The following is an 18,955-nucleotide window of genomic DNA, read 5'->3' on the forward strand; positions in this document are numbered from 1 at the left end:
ATAGTCATGTATGTGGCGCCACCATCAGGTGAAATAATGTACCAAAATCTGGAGAACCTAGTATTTCTGTGTGGTTCTCTTTTTTTTCTTGTGAGGTTTTGAAGCACCCCCTGCCACAGACCTGAGGTGAGTAATTTAACGAAAAGACTAAACTTGTCTCAAATTATTTAATATCAGTAAGTTTTAAATTTATCAAATGAATTGTGAACAATGATTAAAAGTACCAACTTAAGTAGAAAAAAGTGTTAGTCCCAAGGCAGATTTATCATGTGATTTACTCCTACTTACAGCAGAGTGTAAAAGTAACTTTTAAGAGCGACTCTCAAGTGATCACGATTGATCACATGTAGGTCCAGAGAAGGAATACCTAATCAGAGATTAGATTGACCACTGACCATCATGTTATTTGTGTGAAATTTTTAAATCTCTATAGGAATAATAAACATATGTAATAAATAATTATTTTATAACAGTTTGACACTTAAGAAAAAATAATAACAATGAATTATTAAATACTATATTACAATGAATGCTTTAATATTGGGCACTGAATCTCTATTTATACAAGAAAAAAATAAGAGAAAAGCAGTAGCAAATTTCAAGATTTAGCAGAGTCAGAGCTCAGGAGTCAACATCCGAATGAAAACAAGGACCATCTGTGCGCTGCCTCATTAAATGTGCAAGACCTCGTCCTATTGGTGGGATCCAACTGGTACCTAGCTATTTCCCCACAACAGATTGCAGGTGGCAGAGCATCGAAGTCTGAAGGGCATTCCTTACTCCAGTTGCCTTCTAATTAGACTTAAGGGCAGAGCGGAGCCTCGGAAGACCTGAGAGGGAATTCAGGATGAAGGCAGATGGTGTGAGATCTCGCAGGGATGGGTAGGGGAAAGACTGGGTCCGATGGAAAAAGAGAGAGGGGAGAGGGAGGTGCTGGGAAAAGGTGGAGACTGAGTGGAGAGAGGATGGGAGAGAGGAGGAGGTCCTCAGTAGTTCAGCTTACTTCTCTAAGGCCACTACAGCTCTCAGTTTTCACAAGCTAGAGAGCTGTTTGCATCATTTCTGGACAAGTCTCACTTTTTGAACACCAACAAACACACAACGTTCCTGCAAGACAGACAAACGCCTGCAAACATTGTTGAGATGCTGTTTTGTAACCTACAACAGTGACAAACAGAAACAAGCAGTTTAGGATGATGGACATCCAGTCATCACTTTCCTGAGCTTCACAGCAGCTGGTGAGTATATTTTATTTTTCAGTCCTTAGTAACAGCTTTAATGAGTTTAAACTGTGTATTTTATGGTCGTGTTTGCATGTTTTGGCTTTTTCGCAATCAGTTTCTTCACGGGAGCTCATAAATCTGATGACCCACTGTGATTTACTGCCTGTAAGGTGTTCGACCAGGATGACAGCGAGATGAAAGCTTTGCAGTCATTTTAAATAGATGAAAGGCCTTTATATGAGCCACGAGAGATGAAAGATTACAAGCATAACTGTAATATCCAAGCTGCAAAACTATTGATGCTGTGGAAGGATTCTATTAGCATGCAGAGTCCAATGTATTATTAAATGTAATGATGTTAATGGTGGACTGCTTTAAAAGGGTCTACATGGTACAAATACATGAATACATGCAGCTGTAATCACTAATACATGTTCCCTGACACACACACACTGCTTGGGTGGACCTGGAAACATAAGCAAGTCTTTCATGAGATCAGCCTCTACCTGAGCAATAAAGAGCCAACTGTGCTGTGAATAAACTGATGATGGCAACACACACACACACACACACACACACACACACAGGGTGGAGAGACACACAGAGAAATGCTTGTTTCTGTCACTTCCCACCTTCAGCGTCGTGGCACTCAGAGTGAATGTAAGGTCAGGTTATTTCTCTTTCTATACATTTTGCTCCAGCCAAACGAAACCTGACCAACAGTCCAAAGAGACGAGGGCGAGAGCCATGGACTGGTAATGAAACAAGCTGCTCACGAAAAACACTGAGGCCCATCAGGACAAGACTGACTAGGCTGGCTGGTTTGCGTTCTCCAGTTAAGATTATCCTAATGTCACTGCCTCATACCTTGTGTTTCCTGTATCTAGTGTCTTTCCTTAAAGTCCTTTGAGACATTTCTAATGATAAAATGCTAAAAAAAAAAAAAAAAAAAAAAAAAAATCAACAACAACAACAACAAACAACAGATAAGAGGTGCACAATCATCAAGCTGTATTTGTGCAAATGATTTAACAGGTTGGCTACTACATTTAACATAGTGGTGACCAACCTGAGGGTCAGTTACCCCCAAAGGGACCCGAGATAAGTATATAGATCTGTCAATCTGTTGTTCAGTTCACTTTAGTCCAGGCTGGAATCTGTCATTAACTTTTAGATAGATTGCCACAAAATTCTGATAGTTATGGTCCCAGATGGATAAATCATTATGACTTTCCTCCACCACCCCCATGAGGTTGACATTTGTCATTTTAAGTAAAATATATCAGCAGCTGTTGGATGAATTGCCGAAGTACAGTCACACGGAGCTGCTAGCATGGCTGTAGACTCTTGAAACTCTGAAATACTAGATACCCTGACCTCTTCAGGCCTTAAAAAAATCATCTTTGGTTGAACTGCTCACAGTTTACATCCATAACTTGTAATGCAGGGTCACAGGTAGATTTATAGTAGCCAAAAATACTGGGAACTATTGCTTTAAAATGTGTATTTTTGTCATTGTAGGCAGTTTCAACACTCTGGTGATGATCTCTGCACTTAAAGTGACACACACACATTGGTCCAAAAGAAATGAATGACCCTGTGAAGATGCTGCCTGTGGATGTGACAGATGACAACGACATGAGAAAACAGGAAGATGTCTTCTTTAAAAACTGTATTTTTTAATCTATAGTTTTGGCGCTATGGGTCGCTTATCTTTTTGTGGGTGCACCTCCACATGACAGAAGCACAATCATGCTTTTATAAGCTTCACGTGTTTAAATTTTCTTTAAGAGACAATCCACCATGTTTAAACGGTGGCTGCTGGCCCTGGTGGCCCGTGTCGGCCTCATAGTGCTGGGCCTCTGCTGCTGTCTGTCGCTGTTCTACCTCCTGGCCTGCAAAAAACCTGTGTCTCACAGCAGCCAGCAGTCTCTGCTGTGGTCTGGAGGGGCCACCAGTAAGGAGGGATACATGGCTTTGTTGCAGGAGAGGGAGGACTCTCACAGGCATTACATCAACAGCCTGACAAAGCAGATAGCCCAGCTGAAAGAGGCTCTCCAGGAGAGGACGCAGCAGCTCCAGGAGTCCCTGGATAAAGCCAAAACCAAAGGGATTTTGCCTCAGGGTCTGGAGAGTCTGCACAAGACCCCGACACAGTCTGACCTGAAGGTAGGAAAACGTGATACAAGATGACAGATGCAAGAAAGATGCAGAGCTCATGTGGGCTGATGAGATAAATGAAGTGTGACTTTATAGATGTAGTGGTAAATGTTACATCTTGTCCTCCAGGAGTTCTTCCGCTCCCAGCTGAACCAGGCGGAGGTGAACTCAGGTGTAAAGCTGCCCAGTGAATATGCAGTGATTCCTTTTGACACTTTTACTCTGCGGAGGTGAGTGGGACAGTTGTTCATTGTTAAGGGCAGTAACAGTAGAGCTTTCAGGACGTCTAGGAGTACCGTGTAACCTGCTCCTGATGTGAAGTCTTACCCTCATACAATAGAATGGGTTTTTTTTTTTTTTGGTTGCATCACTCAGGGTATACCAGCTGGAGACAGGGCTGACCAGGCACCCTGAGGAGAGGCCTGCAAGGAGAGACCGCAGGGACGAGCTGATAGGCACCGTGGAAACAGCTCTGCACGTCCTGAATGGACCTCAGCAACACACGGACAACATCAGGCGGAAGCGCACGTACGCCCCTTCAGACTTCATAGAGGGTGAGAAAGACCTCAGTTCAGCCATTCATCTTCTTCACATGTTTAAATTTGGTGGACAGCTGGGAAACCTCAGGAAACACTTGTCAGTCCATTGCTGGACAAACACAAGTAGACAGATGTGAGGCTGTCTACAGAGTGACGCCCATGGGTAGTTGAGTGTCCACTTAATTTGCATGTCTGGGAGGAAACTAAGAGCCTGATAATCTGACTGAACTGCTGTTTCACGGTTTCATTTCACATCATTATTCAGTTTGATACTGTGCTAAAACCCTCTGGAGTCCATCTATCCATCGTTGGAGACACAGAGCATAATTTATTAATAGTACCATAACTTTATTTAAGTAGAGACAAGTTAAAACCAGTCTAAAGTTCTGATTTCTGTCTGTAGGGCATTTAAAGAAAGGTTTGTGAATTATTTATGACCTCAGTTATTTACAAGTTGGGGGAAAAAAATCCCTTCACCTATAAACTGACTGCATATTAGTTTTATTTATTACATTTTTCGTCTGTATTTGTGTATACAAATAGTGAAACAATATTTTATCAATTCAGTGACAGCATTTTGAGTGAATACGACTAGAGGAAAGAAATGTGCAGATTTCTAAGTTGTTATGTCTGTAAGTTGACTTTACAACCACCTACACAGCTGCATCAAACTCATCCACATTTGTTTCCATTCTATTTTTCTGGCACCATTTTGATGGCTCTGGCACAGAAATCCCACCTGATTGGTTGGTTGTTTTTCCAACCAGAGATACAAGAACAACTCCAGACCTATTTGAATCAGAATCACTGGTCTGAGACCAGGATAGAAAACCAGAGCATGTACAAAGGAAACCACAATGCAAAAAGGGTGAGACATGCAACTGCTGTAGATCAAACCCAGGATAGCAGTGATACTTGATCAAAAAAATCTAAACCAACTCTTTAAAAACTTCAGTTTTATACTGTATCCAAAGCTGGTTTCAAATCATTACCACAACAAATAGATTTTAATGAATGAAATAAATCTCCTCTCTGTCGCAGGGTTGACTCGTACAGAGCGGGACAGAGGAACAGTTTATGAGCTGATGTTTAAAGGCGACGGCCCACAGGACTTCACGCAGATCGTGCTCTTCAGGCCATTTGGTCCCGTGATGAAGGTGAAGAGCGAGAGTGTGGACACACACAGAATGCTAATCAACGTCATCGTACCTCTCTCCAAGAGAGCGGACACATTCAGGCAGTTCATCAACAACTTCAGGTATCGCCTGAGAACAAATTAACACACTGCAACCCACTCACTGCACAAACTGCGACTGTATTATTGATCTCAAACTTGGAATATACTTGGAAGCACAGGAGTGAAACCTTATCTTAATAGAGTAGTTTGGTTGAAAGACTCCTCGCCACTTCAGAGAGAATGAGAAGCTTGGAGATTTTAAAAGGTTAGTTTCACTGATGGGAATCTAAATGGTACACTCAGCTCTTTGAATGCTGAGGTTTTTCTCAGTGGTCCTCTACTATCTGTCAGAAGAGGAGCTGGCACTGATGACTGCATGAACCCTCCATACACTCCATTTTATTGACAATTTCAACCTTTTTCTGGGACGGCAGACATCTTTTTAAGACAGATGACGAAAAAGCTGCTGGTTAAAGAAGACTTAAAAATTACATTTCAGATCTACTTCTCTACTATGAACTGTTAAGGTCACTCAGGCTGTCTGGCACAGGTCCACTAACACTCAGGGTCAAAAATAAATATGAAGCAGCAGCCTTCAGTTTTTATACATCACATACAGTACTTCTCCTCAGTTCCTTCAAATCAGGGCTTAAGGATTTGCTTTCCACTGTCTCCTTTTTATCTGTTTTGTTCTATTTTAGCATGTTTTTATCTTATAATTCATTTTAAACCACACTTGAATTCAAGGAGCCAAGTATTGTCACCTGTTTCTTTTCTTTCTGTAAACAACTTGCCTTGGTGTTAAAGGCAATTCATGGCTGTTGCTGGATAAAGTCATATAGGAGGTGGCCTAACACATGTCTCCCTCCTTATGTGTTTTTGCTTCAGAGAAGTGTGCATCCAGCAGGATGGCAGAGTTCATCTCACCGTTGTCTACTTTGGTCGAGATCAAATAGACCAGGTGAAAGCCACGCTGGACCAGACCACAAGGTAACATAGTCAGTTTACAGTTTGAGCATCAGCTAATAACACAATCATGGGTCATCAGCGTGATTTTGTAAGCCTATTTTAATTTTGTCATCAGATCCATAACTCAAGTCTTACTTGAGGCAAAATCATGCAATTCGAGTCTATACCTCTGTCAAGATAATAATAATACTAACTGCTGAAAAAATGAATATCATGTGGGAGAGTAAAGGCAGATTATTCAAGGCAGAGATGAAATCTGTACTTTCTTCTCAGCTCTTTTGGAATTTTCTCTCGCTTATGTCTTTGTGCTGCACTGCAGATATTTTGGCCATGAGATTTTTTAAAAACTATAAGTGAGGGAGTATCAATGTTTTGGAGCTGCAGGCTAATAATAATCTAGTCCTCTGAAGCCCCTGGACCTCCAGGGAGCAACACACACATCCCTTTATCATGTACAGGCTGGGTTGATAAAATCGTAATGCAGAATCTTTTTTTTAATTATTTCATATGCTTTTGGGAGCAAAATATTGTAGATCCTCTATGAGCTTTTGTTAACTATGTAAAACTGAAACCTTGATGAGACTTTATGTGTTGGTGGTTGGTTGTTTTTGAACAATTATTCACTATAAACATTTCATTTAAAACACTAAGAAGCATCAGAGTACCTGTCTAACCCAGGGCTTCTTCCTCCCCTCAGAGAGACTCGGTTCAGGAGCTTCACACTGATCCAGCTGAATGAGGAGTTTTCTCGTGGCCGAGGCTTAGACGTGGGCGCCAGGGCTTGGAGGCGGAGCCAGAATGTCCTGCTCTTCTTTTGTGATGTTGACATCCACTTCACCGCTGACTTCTTGACTTCCTGTCGACTCAACGCGGAGCCTGGTGAGAGACAGGATTGCACCACTTCAAGCTGTGTTAAACATTCACACAGGAGCTTTTCCAACATCATGCAATAGGATTTCCTGTAATGATGCTATCCAGTCATGCTATGACACAAAGCAACAACAAGGAAACACAAAACGATCACAAAGAGACAAAACAACCACAACACTCAGGTGGTCCCATATAGGAAGGGTGGTGAGCCTTTTACCTGTCTGTGCCCATGTGATAATTTTCTCAGAATTTGTCCATGCTGTTGGTTATTTCCTCAAAGAATCATTAAGAATATAAAAAACACCTACAGCACAACCACTGGCAGATGTCAATCAATCGTGTTGTGTACACCCCCCCACAGACCTGAGAAGAGATCTAATCAGGCGTTGTAAATGAAAACACCTGTGGGGGGTTTAACCAAGGGTGAGTGGAGACTTGCACAAAGATCTTAGTTAACATGCTAAGAGATTGATTGGCAATCAGTCGGTATGTCCAGCTGCGAGTCTCTAGACTCTTTCTTTGTTAAGGCCAGATGGTTATTGTTTCTCATACTAACTACACAATTCTTATTCTTTTCACTCCACCTCTGCTGTTGCTGCCAGTAATGAAAAATGCATCAAATGCCATGGAAAGAGAGAAAAGAGAGAGAAGTATTTAACAGTAGACTAAAACACATAATATGCTGTTTGAGCTGTTTTGACCGTTTTTGTCCTTGTAGGTAAGAAAGTGTACTATCCAGTGCTCTTCAGCCAATACAACCCATCTATCATCTACAGTAACCAGACGCTTCTACCCTCTGTTCACCAGCAGCTGGTAGGTAAAAAATAATATACAAACAGCTAAATTGGTTTGAATTAATTCAATCAAATTGCCATCACATTTGTAAGAGACTGATTTCCGGCTGCCTGTTTTGTCTTACTGTAGGTGATTAGGAAGGAAACTGGATTCTGGAGAGACTTTGGGTTTGGTATGACATGTCAGTACAGGTCTGATTTCATCAACATAGGTAATTTAAAAGCTTAAAAAGCTTAGTAATTTCCCCCATTTCATGATTTAAGGACTTAACACGATTAAGTATTACTCAGAACACATTACTCATAAGCTTAAAAGTACAGACTGTGTTTTGAAAAGGAAAATTCCTCTTTTTTCGTCTCCCTAGATTACGCTGTCTCAAAACTGCTAGCTTAATGATGCCCTAAGTTTAATTAGGACAAGTTCGGTTTTTAACGACTTCAACTCAGCCACAGAACAAGTACAACTAAAGTTAAGTAATATAAACCTCACCCTCTCACTCCAGCTAAACTTTGTCTGTTTCCTGGCAGGTGGTTTTGACCGTAGCATCAAAGGTTGGGGGTTGGAGGACGTGCACCTGTACAGGAAGTACCTTCACAGTAAGCTAATGGTGATTCGCTCCCCGTCTCGCGGCCTTTTCCACCTGTGGCACGAGAAGAACTGCGCAGACGAGCTCCCCCCGGACAAGTACAAGATGTGCATGCAGACCAAGGCCATGAGCGAAGCCTCGCACGGCCAGCTGGGGGAGCTCTTCTTCAAAAGAGAGATAGAGGCTCATTTGAACTCCATGAAGCAGATAAACAAGGACAACTGAGACTGTTAAGATTGTTATGTATGTTCTTGATCTGGTTTTTATGATAATTTATGGCGACTTAGATCACCTGAAATTATACCAGAGAACAGGATCATGTTAACAAAGAGGAAAAGGTGATTTACTCTCATTATTTATCTCCAGGGGAACAAAAACCTGCAAGGAACTGACATCAAAACAAATTGTTTGGTTTTATTTTTGTGTTAATAAAAGAATGAAGGATGTGATCTGCATGGGTCTTCTTTATGTTCTTTTTCCCACAAAAAACTCATTAAGAAAAAGTTTTTTAAAATACTTTCATCACTCAATTGTTTGTGTGGTTTTCTTAGATAAAAGTGCAGCAGTTAATGTCATTGGTTACATCTGTTTGACAAGTCAAACTGTTTGAAGAATACAACTTTAGTTTCACTCCAGATTTTCCCCTGATTGTCTTCTTACTGCCTCAAGCATTGTAATATATGACAGAAATCACAGATGAATGTGAATCCACAGTGTTTAAATACACACACTTACTCTCTGTCTTTCCCCCTGCCTCCCTGCCTCCCAATCTCCTCCCATATGAAAACCACCTTCAACTAAACCACAAGAAATACAGGTTAGATGTCAATGGACAAAAGGATCTACACCACTTAAATCACACGCCCTGAAAGTCAGTGTTGTCCTTGCCTCATGAGTGTCTTCATTAAGTGCATCCAGGTGATGTGGCAGAAGTTTTAACAAAGTTTGCTGCATGTGAGGTAGAGTCATTTTTTAAGTGGAGCAGCGTTTTGAAATTATTGTTTGGACTGTGGGAGTGAGCCTTGGTGGAAAAGAACTAAATTACCCCTACTTCCATGGTGGAAGTACATTTACTCAGCTTTAGTGCAACTTTTAGGTTTTCACTTTACTTGAGTGTTTCCATACGTTTAAATTTTTCCTCAGGGTTTACTAGGCAACATTGCACTTTTTCTATGATTTACACTGGTTTTTCAAACACAAAACATATAGTGAACCTGCGATCTGACAGTTTAAAGATGGATTAGGGTGAATGATGTCAGCTGTCACAGTGCTCAGCAGATTTATGACAGTATTGAGACAACAGACCCTTATAAAATGTGTTTGTTCAAGATTCAACTAATGGGATATAAGGTCATAAAAAACTGTTCAATTTGAATGAGCAGCAGAAATACTGTAACAAGTATAAGGAATGCAATAATGTAACGATCTAAGAGGTGACATTACTTGTGATAGAACATTTTTCTATTGTGATATTATTACTCCAACTTAAGTAAAGGAACAGAATTCCACTGCCTTATAATAGGTTTACACATCACCTTTGTCACTGCTGTAACCTGAAAGGAATGTAATGAATGTAAGAGGGACATTTTTGACTAATGCTCCTAAGTAAGGATCCTGGCATTTTCTGATTTTCAAAATTTGGCTTTAAATCTAACTCTGCATGCATCGGATGGGAGGATGGGATTAAATATGTCTCTCTGTTCTGATAACGATGAATCCACCTCTTACAAACCATACACAAACATTAATGTGTATTCCTACAAACATATATCTGAGGTGCATTGATGAGGAGACAGTAAACTCTCTCCTATTAATAGCGAAACTGAAGTAACCTCATTAGAGCAGGGGGAGGAGGAGCAGCTCTGCATCGGCAGACGGCTGTCGTAGCGTCAACGCCGGCACGCGATAGGCCCGAAACTCCTATTACCACTTCCCAGTCCTCTGCTGCGTTGAAGTGCACCTCGGGAAAATAATTACAGATTTTGTCCAAAATAAAAAAAAAAGGAAATATTTCACAGACACGCATCTGCTGGGGGTCATGTAAACAACCGAGACCTATTAATCATTCATTATCTCCCACTCTGTGTGAACTGTGCCCAATTCACATAAACGCATTAAGAGTATGTAGCATATGCTTAAAACGGATACAGCAAATGTTATAGAGTTGGATTTTGAGGCAAAGTACAGAAACAGAAACTCAGATCAGGTGATCAAAAGACACTTGTTGACTACTGATTAGGGCGTTGTCTCCTAAATTAACAATCCTTTTAAAAAGGTCACATGTTGATCCTACTTGCTGACCCTGGATCAACAGGTTGCCGGCTTTTTCCGCTAAATCGCTCGTTTTCCCCGACTACACGTGAAGGCAGCATTAATCATAACTAGGAGAGGGAGCGCCTGAGCCCGTGCCTCACCGGTAATGTCTCATCCGTGGACTGGACGGTATCATGAGCTGAAGAAATCCCGCTGTGTTATGATGGTTTGTGAACAGTTGAAAGGGTGAGAGGCTCTTCACGTGTGTGGTGGTGTTAGATTAGATTTAGCCTTTAGTTGCGTGTTTTTGACTTAGAGTAGGCTGTATTTTTTCTATAAATATATATATCCAGTGCCAGTTTTAGCTTCTCGGACAGTCCCCGGAGTTGGTGTTAGCGCAATGTCACTGGTGTGTTTTAATTTTGTGCTGGATTAGCGAGACATGTGCGGCAGAAAGGCTGCTTCTCGTCTCGCCTAAAACCAGCCGGCGACCGCTCAGCAGCACCCGGGACAGTCTGGACCGGACATTTTTTGCAAAGACTGACCCCAGGAAAAGAAGAGGACGCAACATGTTCGAAGCCTCAGGGATCCCTCTCATCCTGCTGGACATTACCTGTCTCATCCTCGGTATGTAATCCTCTGACTGCGTAATCCGTCTTGTTTATTTCCACAGTGGGCTGCAGACTTTATTTTATTACCAAACAGAAATTAAAGGACTGTTCCCTCTGGACACATATTATATAACGTAGTTGTTTAAGCAAATTCACTCAGATTATTTGCATGAACGTCATATAAACACACTTGGGAAGGCCTGTGGTTGAGGGAACCAGGCAGGAAGATGGAAAAAAAGGCAACAAAGTCCCACCCTGTGTGTTTTTTCTCCAAGCAAGGCTGTATTTTTAGCTCACTGTTTGGAATGTAATCACAGCACAGAGACATGCAGCAGTAGGACCACAAATTGTATCTGACAATGCTGCAGTGACTCTGTAATAAAAGAAAATAAAAGGCACTGAATCATATCTATAAAAGAATCAGAAGTCTGTACTGCCACGGACAGTCTCAAAGTTCAGTTTGTTAGCTGCCAGGTCTGATAAGGATAGACAGGTTTAGACAAACACACCTCCAGACTCTCTTTTTCCAGTGATTAATCTGCACTCACTTTGCTCAGTCATCGTCTTGTGGTTGGCCAAACTGCTGACTGTACACCGCTCCTCTCATTTTGTTTTAGAGCTGGCAGCACCAATCTCTAATCTCTATACACAGTCACATGTCTTGTCAGTCTAAATCTAAGTCTAGTTTATTTGAAGTCCTTCTTTTATGTTCTGTAAATGCTGTGTTCTACAATATGTGCTGCTGCTTTTGTGGCCTGGACTCTCCTGTAAAATCAGTGGTGGATGTGAAGTATTCAAAGTATTATTTTTCTGAAGTAATAGTAGAAATACCAGAATGTAAAAAGACTCTGCTGCATTCAAAACAGAGTTTAAAGCTTAAGTAAAGGTAAACAAGTATTGCAAGCAAAATAATATGAAAGTCCCCATTATGTTGGGGACCTCCCTCCCCTTCACCCACCCCCCTCCCACATGATTACATGATTAAATTTTCTAGTTACATTTTCATTTTCAAATATGTTCATGTCAGACAGTGAATGGATGCCTCCATCTTGATAAAGATTTGTAGATGGTGAAAACATCAGGGACAATCACATGTATAAGTCCGAGAATTTTAAAATTTTTTATACATGACACAGTCTGATGGTCTTTTACAGGTATATTAAAATGTTATAAACAAACTAAACCAAAAAAATAAATAAATAAATCCTCGTTTAATAAAACCACACAGCACCCCTCTTCTTCAGACATTAACTGTCTGTTATCTGTTTTACTCATTGTTATGTTATTTATATGTCAAATACAAATCACCTTACAGCATTTTGTGATCAATTTTTAAATTTCACTTCCCCATCTCTAAGATATATCATGTTATCTTCTTCTCTGTTTGTTCCTGGATTCATAAGCTTGTGCTTTCCACTTGTGGTAAATAAGTGGTTTCACTTTTACTATAATCAAATGCAAGACATGTACAGCAATAATTTACATAACTCTTTTGCAACAACTGTAAAAAGGGATTTGAAATTGCTCGTGGAGAACACATTCAGTAGAGACTAAATGTGCACGTTGTCAAAGATCTTCAGTATACTGAAATGAAAAAAATTGTCAATTAACAGTTAGTTGCTGAGAAGAAAGAAAGAACAATCAAATACTTTAAAATAAACAATGAAATAGTGGATATTATTCCACTATTATCATATCTCCTTCTGTTTATGTCCCTGTCTTCCTTGGTGATTGTCTTGGACTCCTTTTTAAGTGAAAGACAGACTCATCCCAGTTGAAGTAAATAAAATTCTGAAAGATTAACTGCATGATCAGATCAGCATAATCCACTGATGTCATTCCCACTCAGTTTGAGTTCAGTCAGAATTTCAAAAGGCAGCAGTTAGAGCCGTTTGCTCTACAGGAAGTTAAAACTAACAGGCCTTAACAAATGTCTGTGAGTGTGTGGTAACTCATTTAGCCCAAACAACATCAATGCCAGTGATTATGCTTGGAGGAATGCCCGGCAATGCATTACTGGCTTCAGTCTAGCCAACAGTCATGTTCCTCAGTATTTGTAATATTCAGAAAGGCTGCAGAAAAAAAACAGACTGTGGGGGGATTGAAATAAAGAATGTGTAACCAAAGCAAGTCAGAGCGTCTTTAATGTGTTTTGCATTCTTTTATAGATTAACATCACAGTGAATCGCTTCAGTTGATCATACCTTCATTTTTCCACTATCTGAAGTTAAACATACAGAATGTATCACTACAAAATGTCCCTCCGAGGTCTCATGCTTGTTTTTTGCAATATTGTTCTGCTGTAACTACAGGCCTCAAGCATTTAGTTCACTTGTTGTGTAACTTCATGCCCTTGAACATAGTGAATTTTCCTTGCAGCACTCACCAAGACACACTTCTGTGGTCCCAACATGTCACGTTTCCAGATGTAGCTAAGTCATAACATTAAAAGCATTGTGTAACAGTCGCAGTGGCTTGTAAATCTGAGTCATGAATGTTGTGTAGTATTGCGTATTGCTGCTTGTGTAACTTGATGGACATGTTGATGACGAGAGACAAGTTGAAATCTGTCGGTGAGGTGAAATTTCTATCTCTCTTTATATTCTAACAGTTGGACTTCCATTTTTTATCCTCACACCTCAACACAACCCTTTCAAACGGGGTTTCTTCTGTAACGATGAGTCCATTAGATACCCCCTCAAAGAGGACACCATATCCTACCAGCTGCTTGGAGGAGTCATGATCCCCTTCACTCTGATTGTGGTAAGTCAACAGTCTTCTTCTTCCAAAAGGTCTTTAAATGTCACTGCAAAAAGAAGTTCAACTGTATTGGGTCAAGGTGACTGTTTGCTCTAGAAAAGGTTACTTATTGTTTAAAAATCTCTCCTGTTACAGATCGTATGTGGCGAGTGCCTTTCTGTTTACTTGTCTCGCATCAAGAATCACTCTTTAGGGACCAAGTACATGGCATGTGTCTACAAAGCTGTGGGGAGCTATGTATTTGGAGCCGCTGCCAGCCAGTCTCTGACAGACATAGCCAAGTACTCTATCGGCCGCCTGCGGCCAAACTTCCTTGCTGTATGTAAACCAGTCTGGGATCGTATCAACTGCAAAGCTGGTGGATACATCGAGAACTTCACCTGCACTGGAGACAAGTTTCTGGTAGATGAGGCCAGGTAATGGTCTAAGAGCACTGCATTACTACTACTACTACTACTAAATTGTACAAGTAACTTCTGAGGACAAGGTGGTTAATTATTACAAGACCTGGGGAGAATGGTGCCTCTTTCAAACCCACCTGTTCATCCTTCGAATCTTAGGAGGAGATGGATTATACAGCTCTTGTTGTGATTTCTCCAAACATTTGTTACTATGAATGAGACCTGGGTCCACCACTTCCAACCAGGGATGAAAGGACAATCAACATCTTTTTTCCTCAGACAGTGATTTTCAATTACATAAAACAGAAATTTATAACAGAAATGTATTGGAAGTCATTACATCTGTGACAGTGGCAGAGTTTTTTTTCTCAGATAATGAAACACTATAAAACTGTTCACAGGCCAAGTGGAACACCTCACAACTAGTAAACTAATTTTGATGTGTAAAATTAGTGAAGTTCCCCTTTAATCCATCTCTAAATATCAGCATGGTTAAATGACAGCAAGGGAGTTTTTTAAAATAAATATTCTTTGTTATAAATCTAAACTATGCAGGTGATTGTGCCTAATTTTAGTACCTCTTTTCTTTATCTTTTGTAGACTGTCCTTCTACTCTGGCCACTCATCCTTCTCTATGTACTGCATGCTGTTCCTTGTAGTAAGTACAAACTTTCTTCTACAAAAAACTATTTACAGCCTAAATTTGATTCACACAACACGAGTCAAAAAAAAGCTCAAACAGTTTTTATTTTAATATATCTGCTTTCCTGCCTCTAACTGGTTTTATAAGCTAATGTCATTGTCAAAAAGTTTACTTATGCTAAACTACATAGCTCTTCAGCAAAGGTATTAGCTCCCAACAGCTATATTGTAAATATTGACTCAGACAGTATAAAGTGTTTGCGTTGGTGTGACCCCACAGCTTTTTTGTTTCAAATATTTATTCATTTTCTCCCTCTGACTACTCTAGCTATACATCCAAGCCAGACTGAAGTCAGAATGGGCGAGGCTTCTGCGTCCCACCATCCAGTTCTTCCTGATTGCAACTGCTGTGTATGTGGGTCTATCGCGGGTGTCTGACTACAAGCATCACTGGAGTGATGTGCTCACTGGCCTCCTGCAAGGGGGTTTAGTGGCTATTCTTACAGTAAGTTTCATCAAAAGGTCTGTTAGGATATTGGCAAAGCAAGACAGTGCATTTCTTATGCAGTATAGTCACAATATGCAGTTGAAAAATTTAAAAGTGGAATTTGTTCTAATTGTGCTGCTTGTTTTTCTGCAGGTGTTCTGTGTGGCCAACTTCTTTGAACAGCCAGTGGACCCAGTGGTATCACAGGAAGAAGCCTCACCAACCAGTTTACAAGAAAACCCATCTAGTTTGAACCACTATGGCAGCACTGACTGAATCTGAGGCCTCAAAGACCGTTCTGCACAGGGCCTCTGTCCCTTAAAAAAGTCAGAGAGGACTTAAAACACATCAATGAATTGCAAGTCTTTCATATTAACTGCTGGCTGTTTCTGCGCATTTCTCCCGCAGAGCCAACGCTGCAGCCTGCAGGCTTTACCTGCTACTTTTGGTGCAGTCGGTAAACTTTGATTACAGGAAGAAAAGTGTACTACAGAAGACAGTACTTGCACTTTACTGAGATATAAAGAAACATACATTTTTGGGTAAATCCAGTATAATATAGTTTATTATGGAATGACAAAACAAAATACAGTACAACATGTGGGTTTACCTCAGAAAAATTGCTTTTTACAGTGTAAGCTTGTTGGAAATGTGGTTTCTAGTATATATTGGTCTGATGTTACCATTTTGAATGAATGAAATTCCTTTTGCCCAGAATATAATAAGCGTCTGTGTGCGCACTGCAAGCGGGCTTGTAGAGAGCCTGGCACCTGTGAATAAGAAAACCTGGACTGTCCTTAAATTTAAAATGGAGCCGGAACTCAGAAATGATATTTTACATTAATTTTCTGCCTTAGATTGCTGCTACCTGCTGCCATGTCCCTTCCCTAATGTTATTTCATTGTAATGTATAGAAAACAAATTCATTTTTGTTTTGTTTTTACCATTTGTATGAAGCTCCATATGTTTTTGTCTAAGCGTAAGTATTGTTTAGAGCAGTACTGGCAAAAAATGAGACAAATAAAGAGAGCTCCGTTTTGCTACTTTGATACAAAGGGGGGAAATGGTTCCAGTGTGTTTTGTCTGTAGAGAATAATGCAAGTGAATGGTGAAAAGCTGATATTGCACAAAGTGAAGACTTATTTGCTGCAGTGGAGGAGCTGATTTGTGTTTTAAAAAGACTGCAGAGTAAGATATTTAGGCATTAGGGAAGAGAAACCAAGGGTCTGATTCACAAACCAAACTGTCTCAGAAATGCAGACCTGAGAGGTTTTCCCCAAACAAAACACTTCTTTCTGTGGATTATTCAGTGTCCGTGTAGATAGACCACAGAAACCACAGGCACGCAAACGTAAGGATACCTTTTCTGACATCAGTGGAAAAATGCGTTTGTTATCCCATTTGTGTCATGGATATGGATTTTAAGCATGAGTCAGCACATCAACAAGACTATCACTGCACGATCTCACTGTTTTTAAGAGAAGGGAAGGTCAGCTCATCCACACCCAAGGAAAGTTCAGTCAGCAGAGAGGAGCTGACCCTTGGCTGTGAATGTCCGAGTTAAGGATCTGCTTCACGGTTTAAATCCTATTATAGTGACTAAGAGAACAAGGCTCAAGATAATTTTAACACATGGCAACAGTAATCATGTACACTCATCAATTTTAACTTTTGTTTATCCCCTATCTGTAGTTGTTTGGTCTGTCCTCGTGAACATGGATAAGCAGCAATGATCTGCTCAAATTTGAAAAAGTGCCTGGGTTTAATAATTTAATATTTAGCTTTTTATTTCACTTTTAGTCTACATGCTCCACACCAAACCACTTGTCATTGGGGCAACTGTAATTCTTCTGCCCTTGTTAGTGTGTAGCCATGCAGGGAGCTAAATATACTTCCACCACAGGTTGGCCTGTGAAATCTTAACTAGAGCTAATGTGGAACTGTGAGAAACAGTATTGGACAACAAACTCAATTATAGTGATATAGCAATATATTTTAAAGTGAATTAGTGCAGTAACAAGAAAACTGAATTCACAAAAGTATAGACAAGCTAGTGGTCACATGTCTCACATGGTCCCTTATACCAGGTATGACTGATAAGGATTAAAACTGCATTCTTGTCATATTGGTCATGGTATGAATTTCAAAGACTGGTTCAATGTATTTAAATGCAAATTTAATTTACAGGATGTTGCACAGTGCACAGTTTTTATGCTCTTCCACCATGGTGGTATGCAGGACATCATGTCAATATGCTGGCTGTCTATAGACATATTCTTGTGAACATGATGACTCAAGAACAATAGTTTATAGAGCAGAAAGTTCATACACGCCCCACCATATGGAGTAGATCCTCTGCACAAGAAACCTGAAAGAACATGTGATACTGCATTTTCCTCTCTCATTCTGTGAACATCATTTCAAAGCAGAGTTCATTTTTTAGGGTGTTTTCTCAGGTGATCAGGTGTTCTGTGGCAATAAAGATACATTCAATTACAATACTATTAGTTACACACTTTAGTCTGAAAACTGTGAACCTGAAAAGTGTTTTTATTTTTAACACTGCTTCTACAGTTCCTGTTCTCAGCTTTTTTTATGACCAAAGAGCATGTCCATCAGTAACTTAGCAGTTACTTTGAATATTCCACTAGCATCACATTAACCTCAAACAGCTATCTAATGGCTAGCTTGGTTAGCAGTTAATTGATTACATAAAATAAATACCACTTAACCATAAGGAATTCATCATAGAAGATCTTTATAGAAGTCGGCTGACAGACAATGCTCCAACAAGTGTATTTGAGCAGCAGAGAAAAGATGTCAGCTAATATGTGTTTGGACAAAGATCTGACAATATGGTGGACATGATGATGTCATTTAAGGGGTAACTGCTGTGGAACTCAGTCAATAGTGGTTGCTATAGCAACAGAATGCTCAGCTGGAAGTAGTGGTAAAAAAGTAATGGTAGTAATGATCAAAATACTTGATATAATTGTATAATCTCTAACCTCAACCTGAAGATGAATTTCAAACTGCTTCCTGAATATGTGTGAGCTTTGTTTCATCCTATCCTCTCGTGAGAAACCCTTTTTTCCTCAGTTTCAGTTCCCGTTGAAGATTCAGTCATTCTCACTTGCCAAGCTGGACATTCACAAATAATGTCACACAGACCTCAGCATGTAATTTTATAGGAATGTGCTGATGTAATAAATTTGAGAAATTCCTCCAGAGAAACTTCCCATTGTCACTCTGTTGAATAAACTCTGGTGACCCCATTGAGCAAATTTGATTTAGAAGCATAACAACACTTCTTGGCTTATGTTTAAAGTATTCAATCCAGGATGCAGAAAATCTTCCTCGTTCAGCCTAAAGAAATGGTGACTTATCAGAAAGTGGTACCCCAAGCTCTTCAATTTGAAACTATATTGTTGATATTCATGCAATGAATAAGGAGAGGTGGGACAGAGATGTAGAAACTCCAT

At 40.1% G+C, this 18,955-nt stretch overlaps 2 protein-coding genes across 2 annotated transcripts; both read left to right on the plus strand.

Moving 5' to 3' along the window:
• Positions 1-914: 914 nt before the first annotated feature.
• LOC108882236 (chondroitin sulfate N-acetylgalactosaminyltransferase 1) lies at positions 915-8,762 on the plus strand. The gene is made up of 10 exons (XM_018674622.2): positions 915-1,238; positions 2,745-3,392; positions 3,513-3,613; positions 3,759-3,937; positions 4,964-5,180; positions 5,988-6,089; positions 6,766-6,947; positions 7,657-7,751; positions 7,863-7,944; positions 8,261-8,762. Exons 2-10 carry the CDS (start codon positions 3,027-3,029, stop codon positions 8,542-8,544), a joined length of 1,608 nt encoding a protein of 535 aa, XP_018530138.1. The 5' UTR covers positions 915-1,238; positions 2,745-3,026; the 3' UTR covers positions 8,545-8,762.
• Positions 8,763-10,708: 1,946 nt separating this feature from the next.
• LOC108882249 (phospholipid phosphatase 1) lies at positions 10,709-16,531 on the plus strand. The gene is made up of 6 exons (XM_018674646.2): positions 10,709-11,199; positions 13,795-13,946; positions 14,079-14,359; positions 14,945-15,002; positions 15,315-15,491; positions 15,627-16,531. Exons 1-6 carry the CDS (start codon positions 11,142-11,144, stop codon positions 15,747-15,749), a joined length of 849 nt encoding a protein of 282 aa, XP_018530162.1. The 5' UTR covers positions 10,709-11,141; the 3' UTR covers positions 15,750-16,531.
• The last annotated feature ends 2,424 nt before the right edge of the window (positions 16,532-18,955 follow it).

The sequence above is a fragment of the Lates calcarifer genome, linkage group LG13 (assembly GCF_001640805.2).
Source record: "Lates calcarifer isolate ASB-BC8 linkage group LG13, TLL_Latcal_v3, whole genome shotgun sequence".
NCBI classification, from domain to species: domain Eukaryota; kingdom Metazoa; phylum Chordata; class Actinopteri; family Centropomidae; genus Lates; species Lates calcarifer.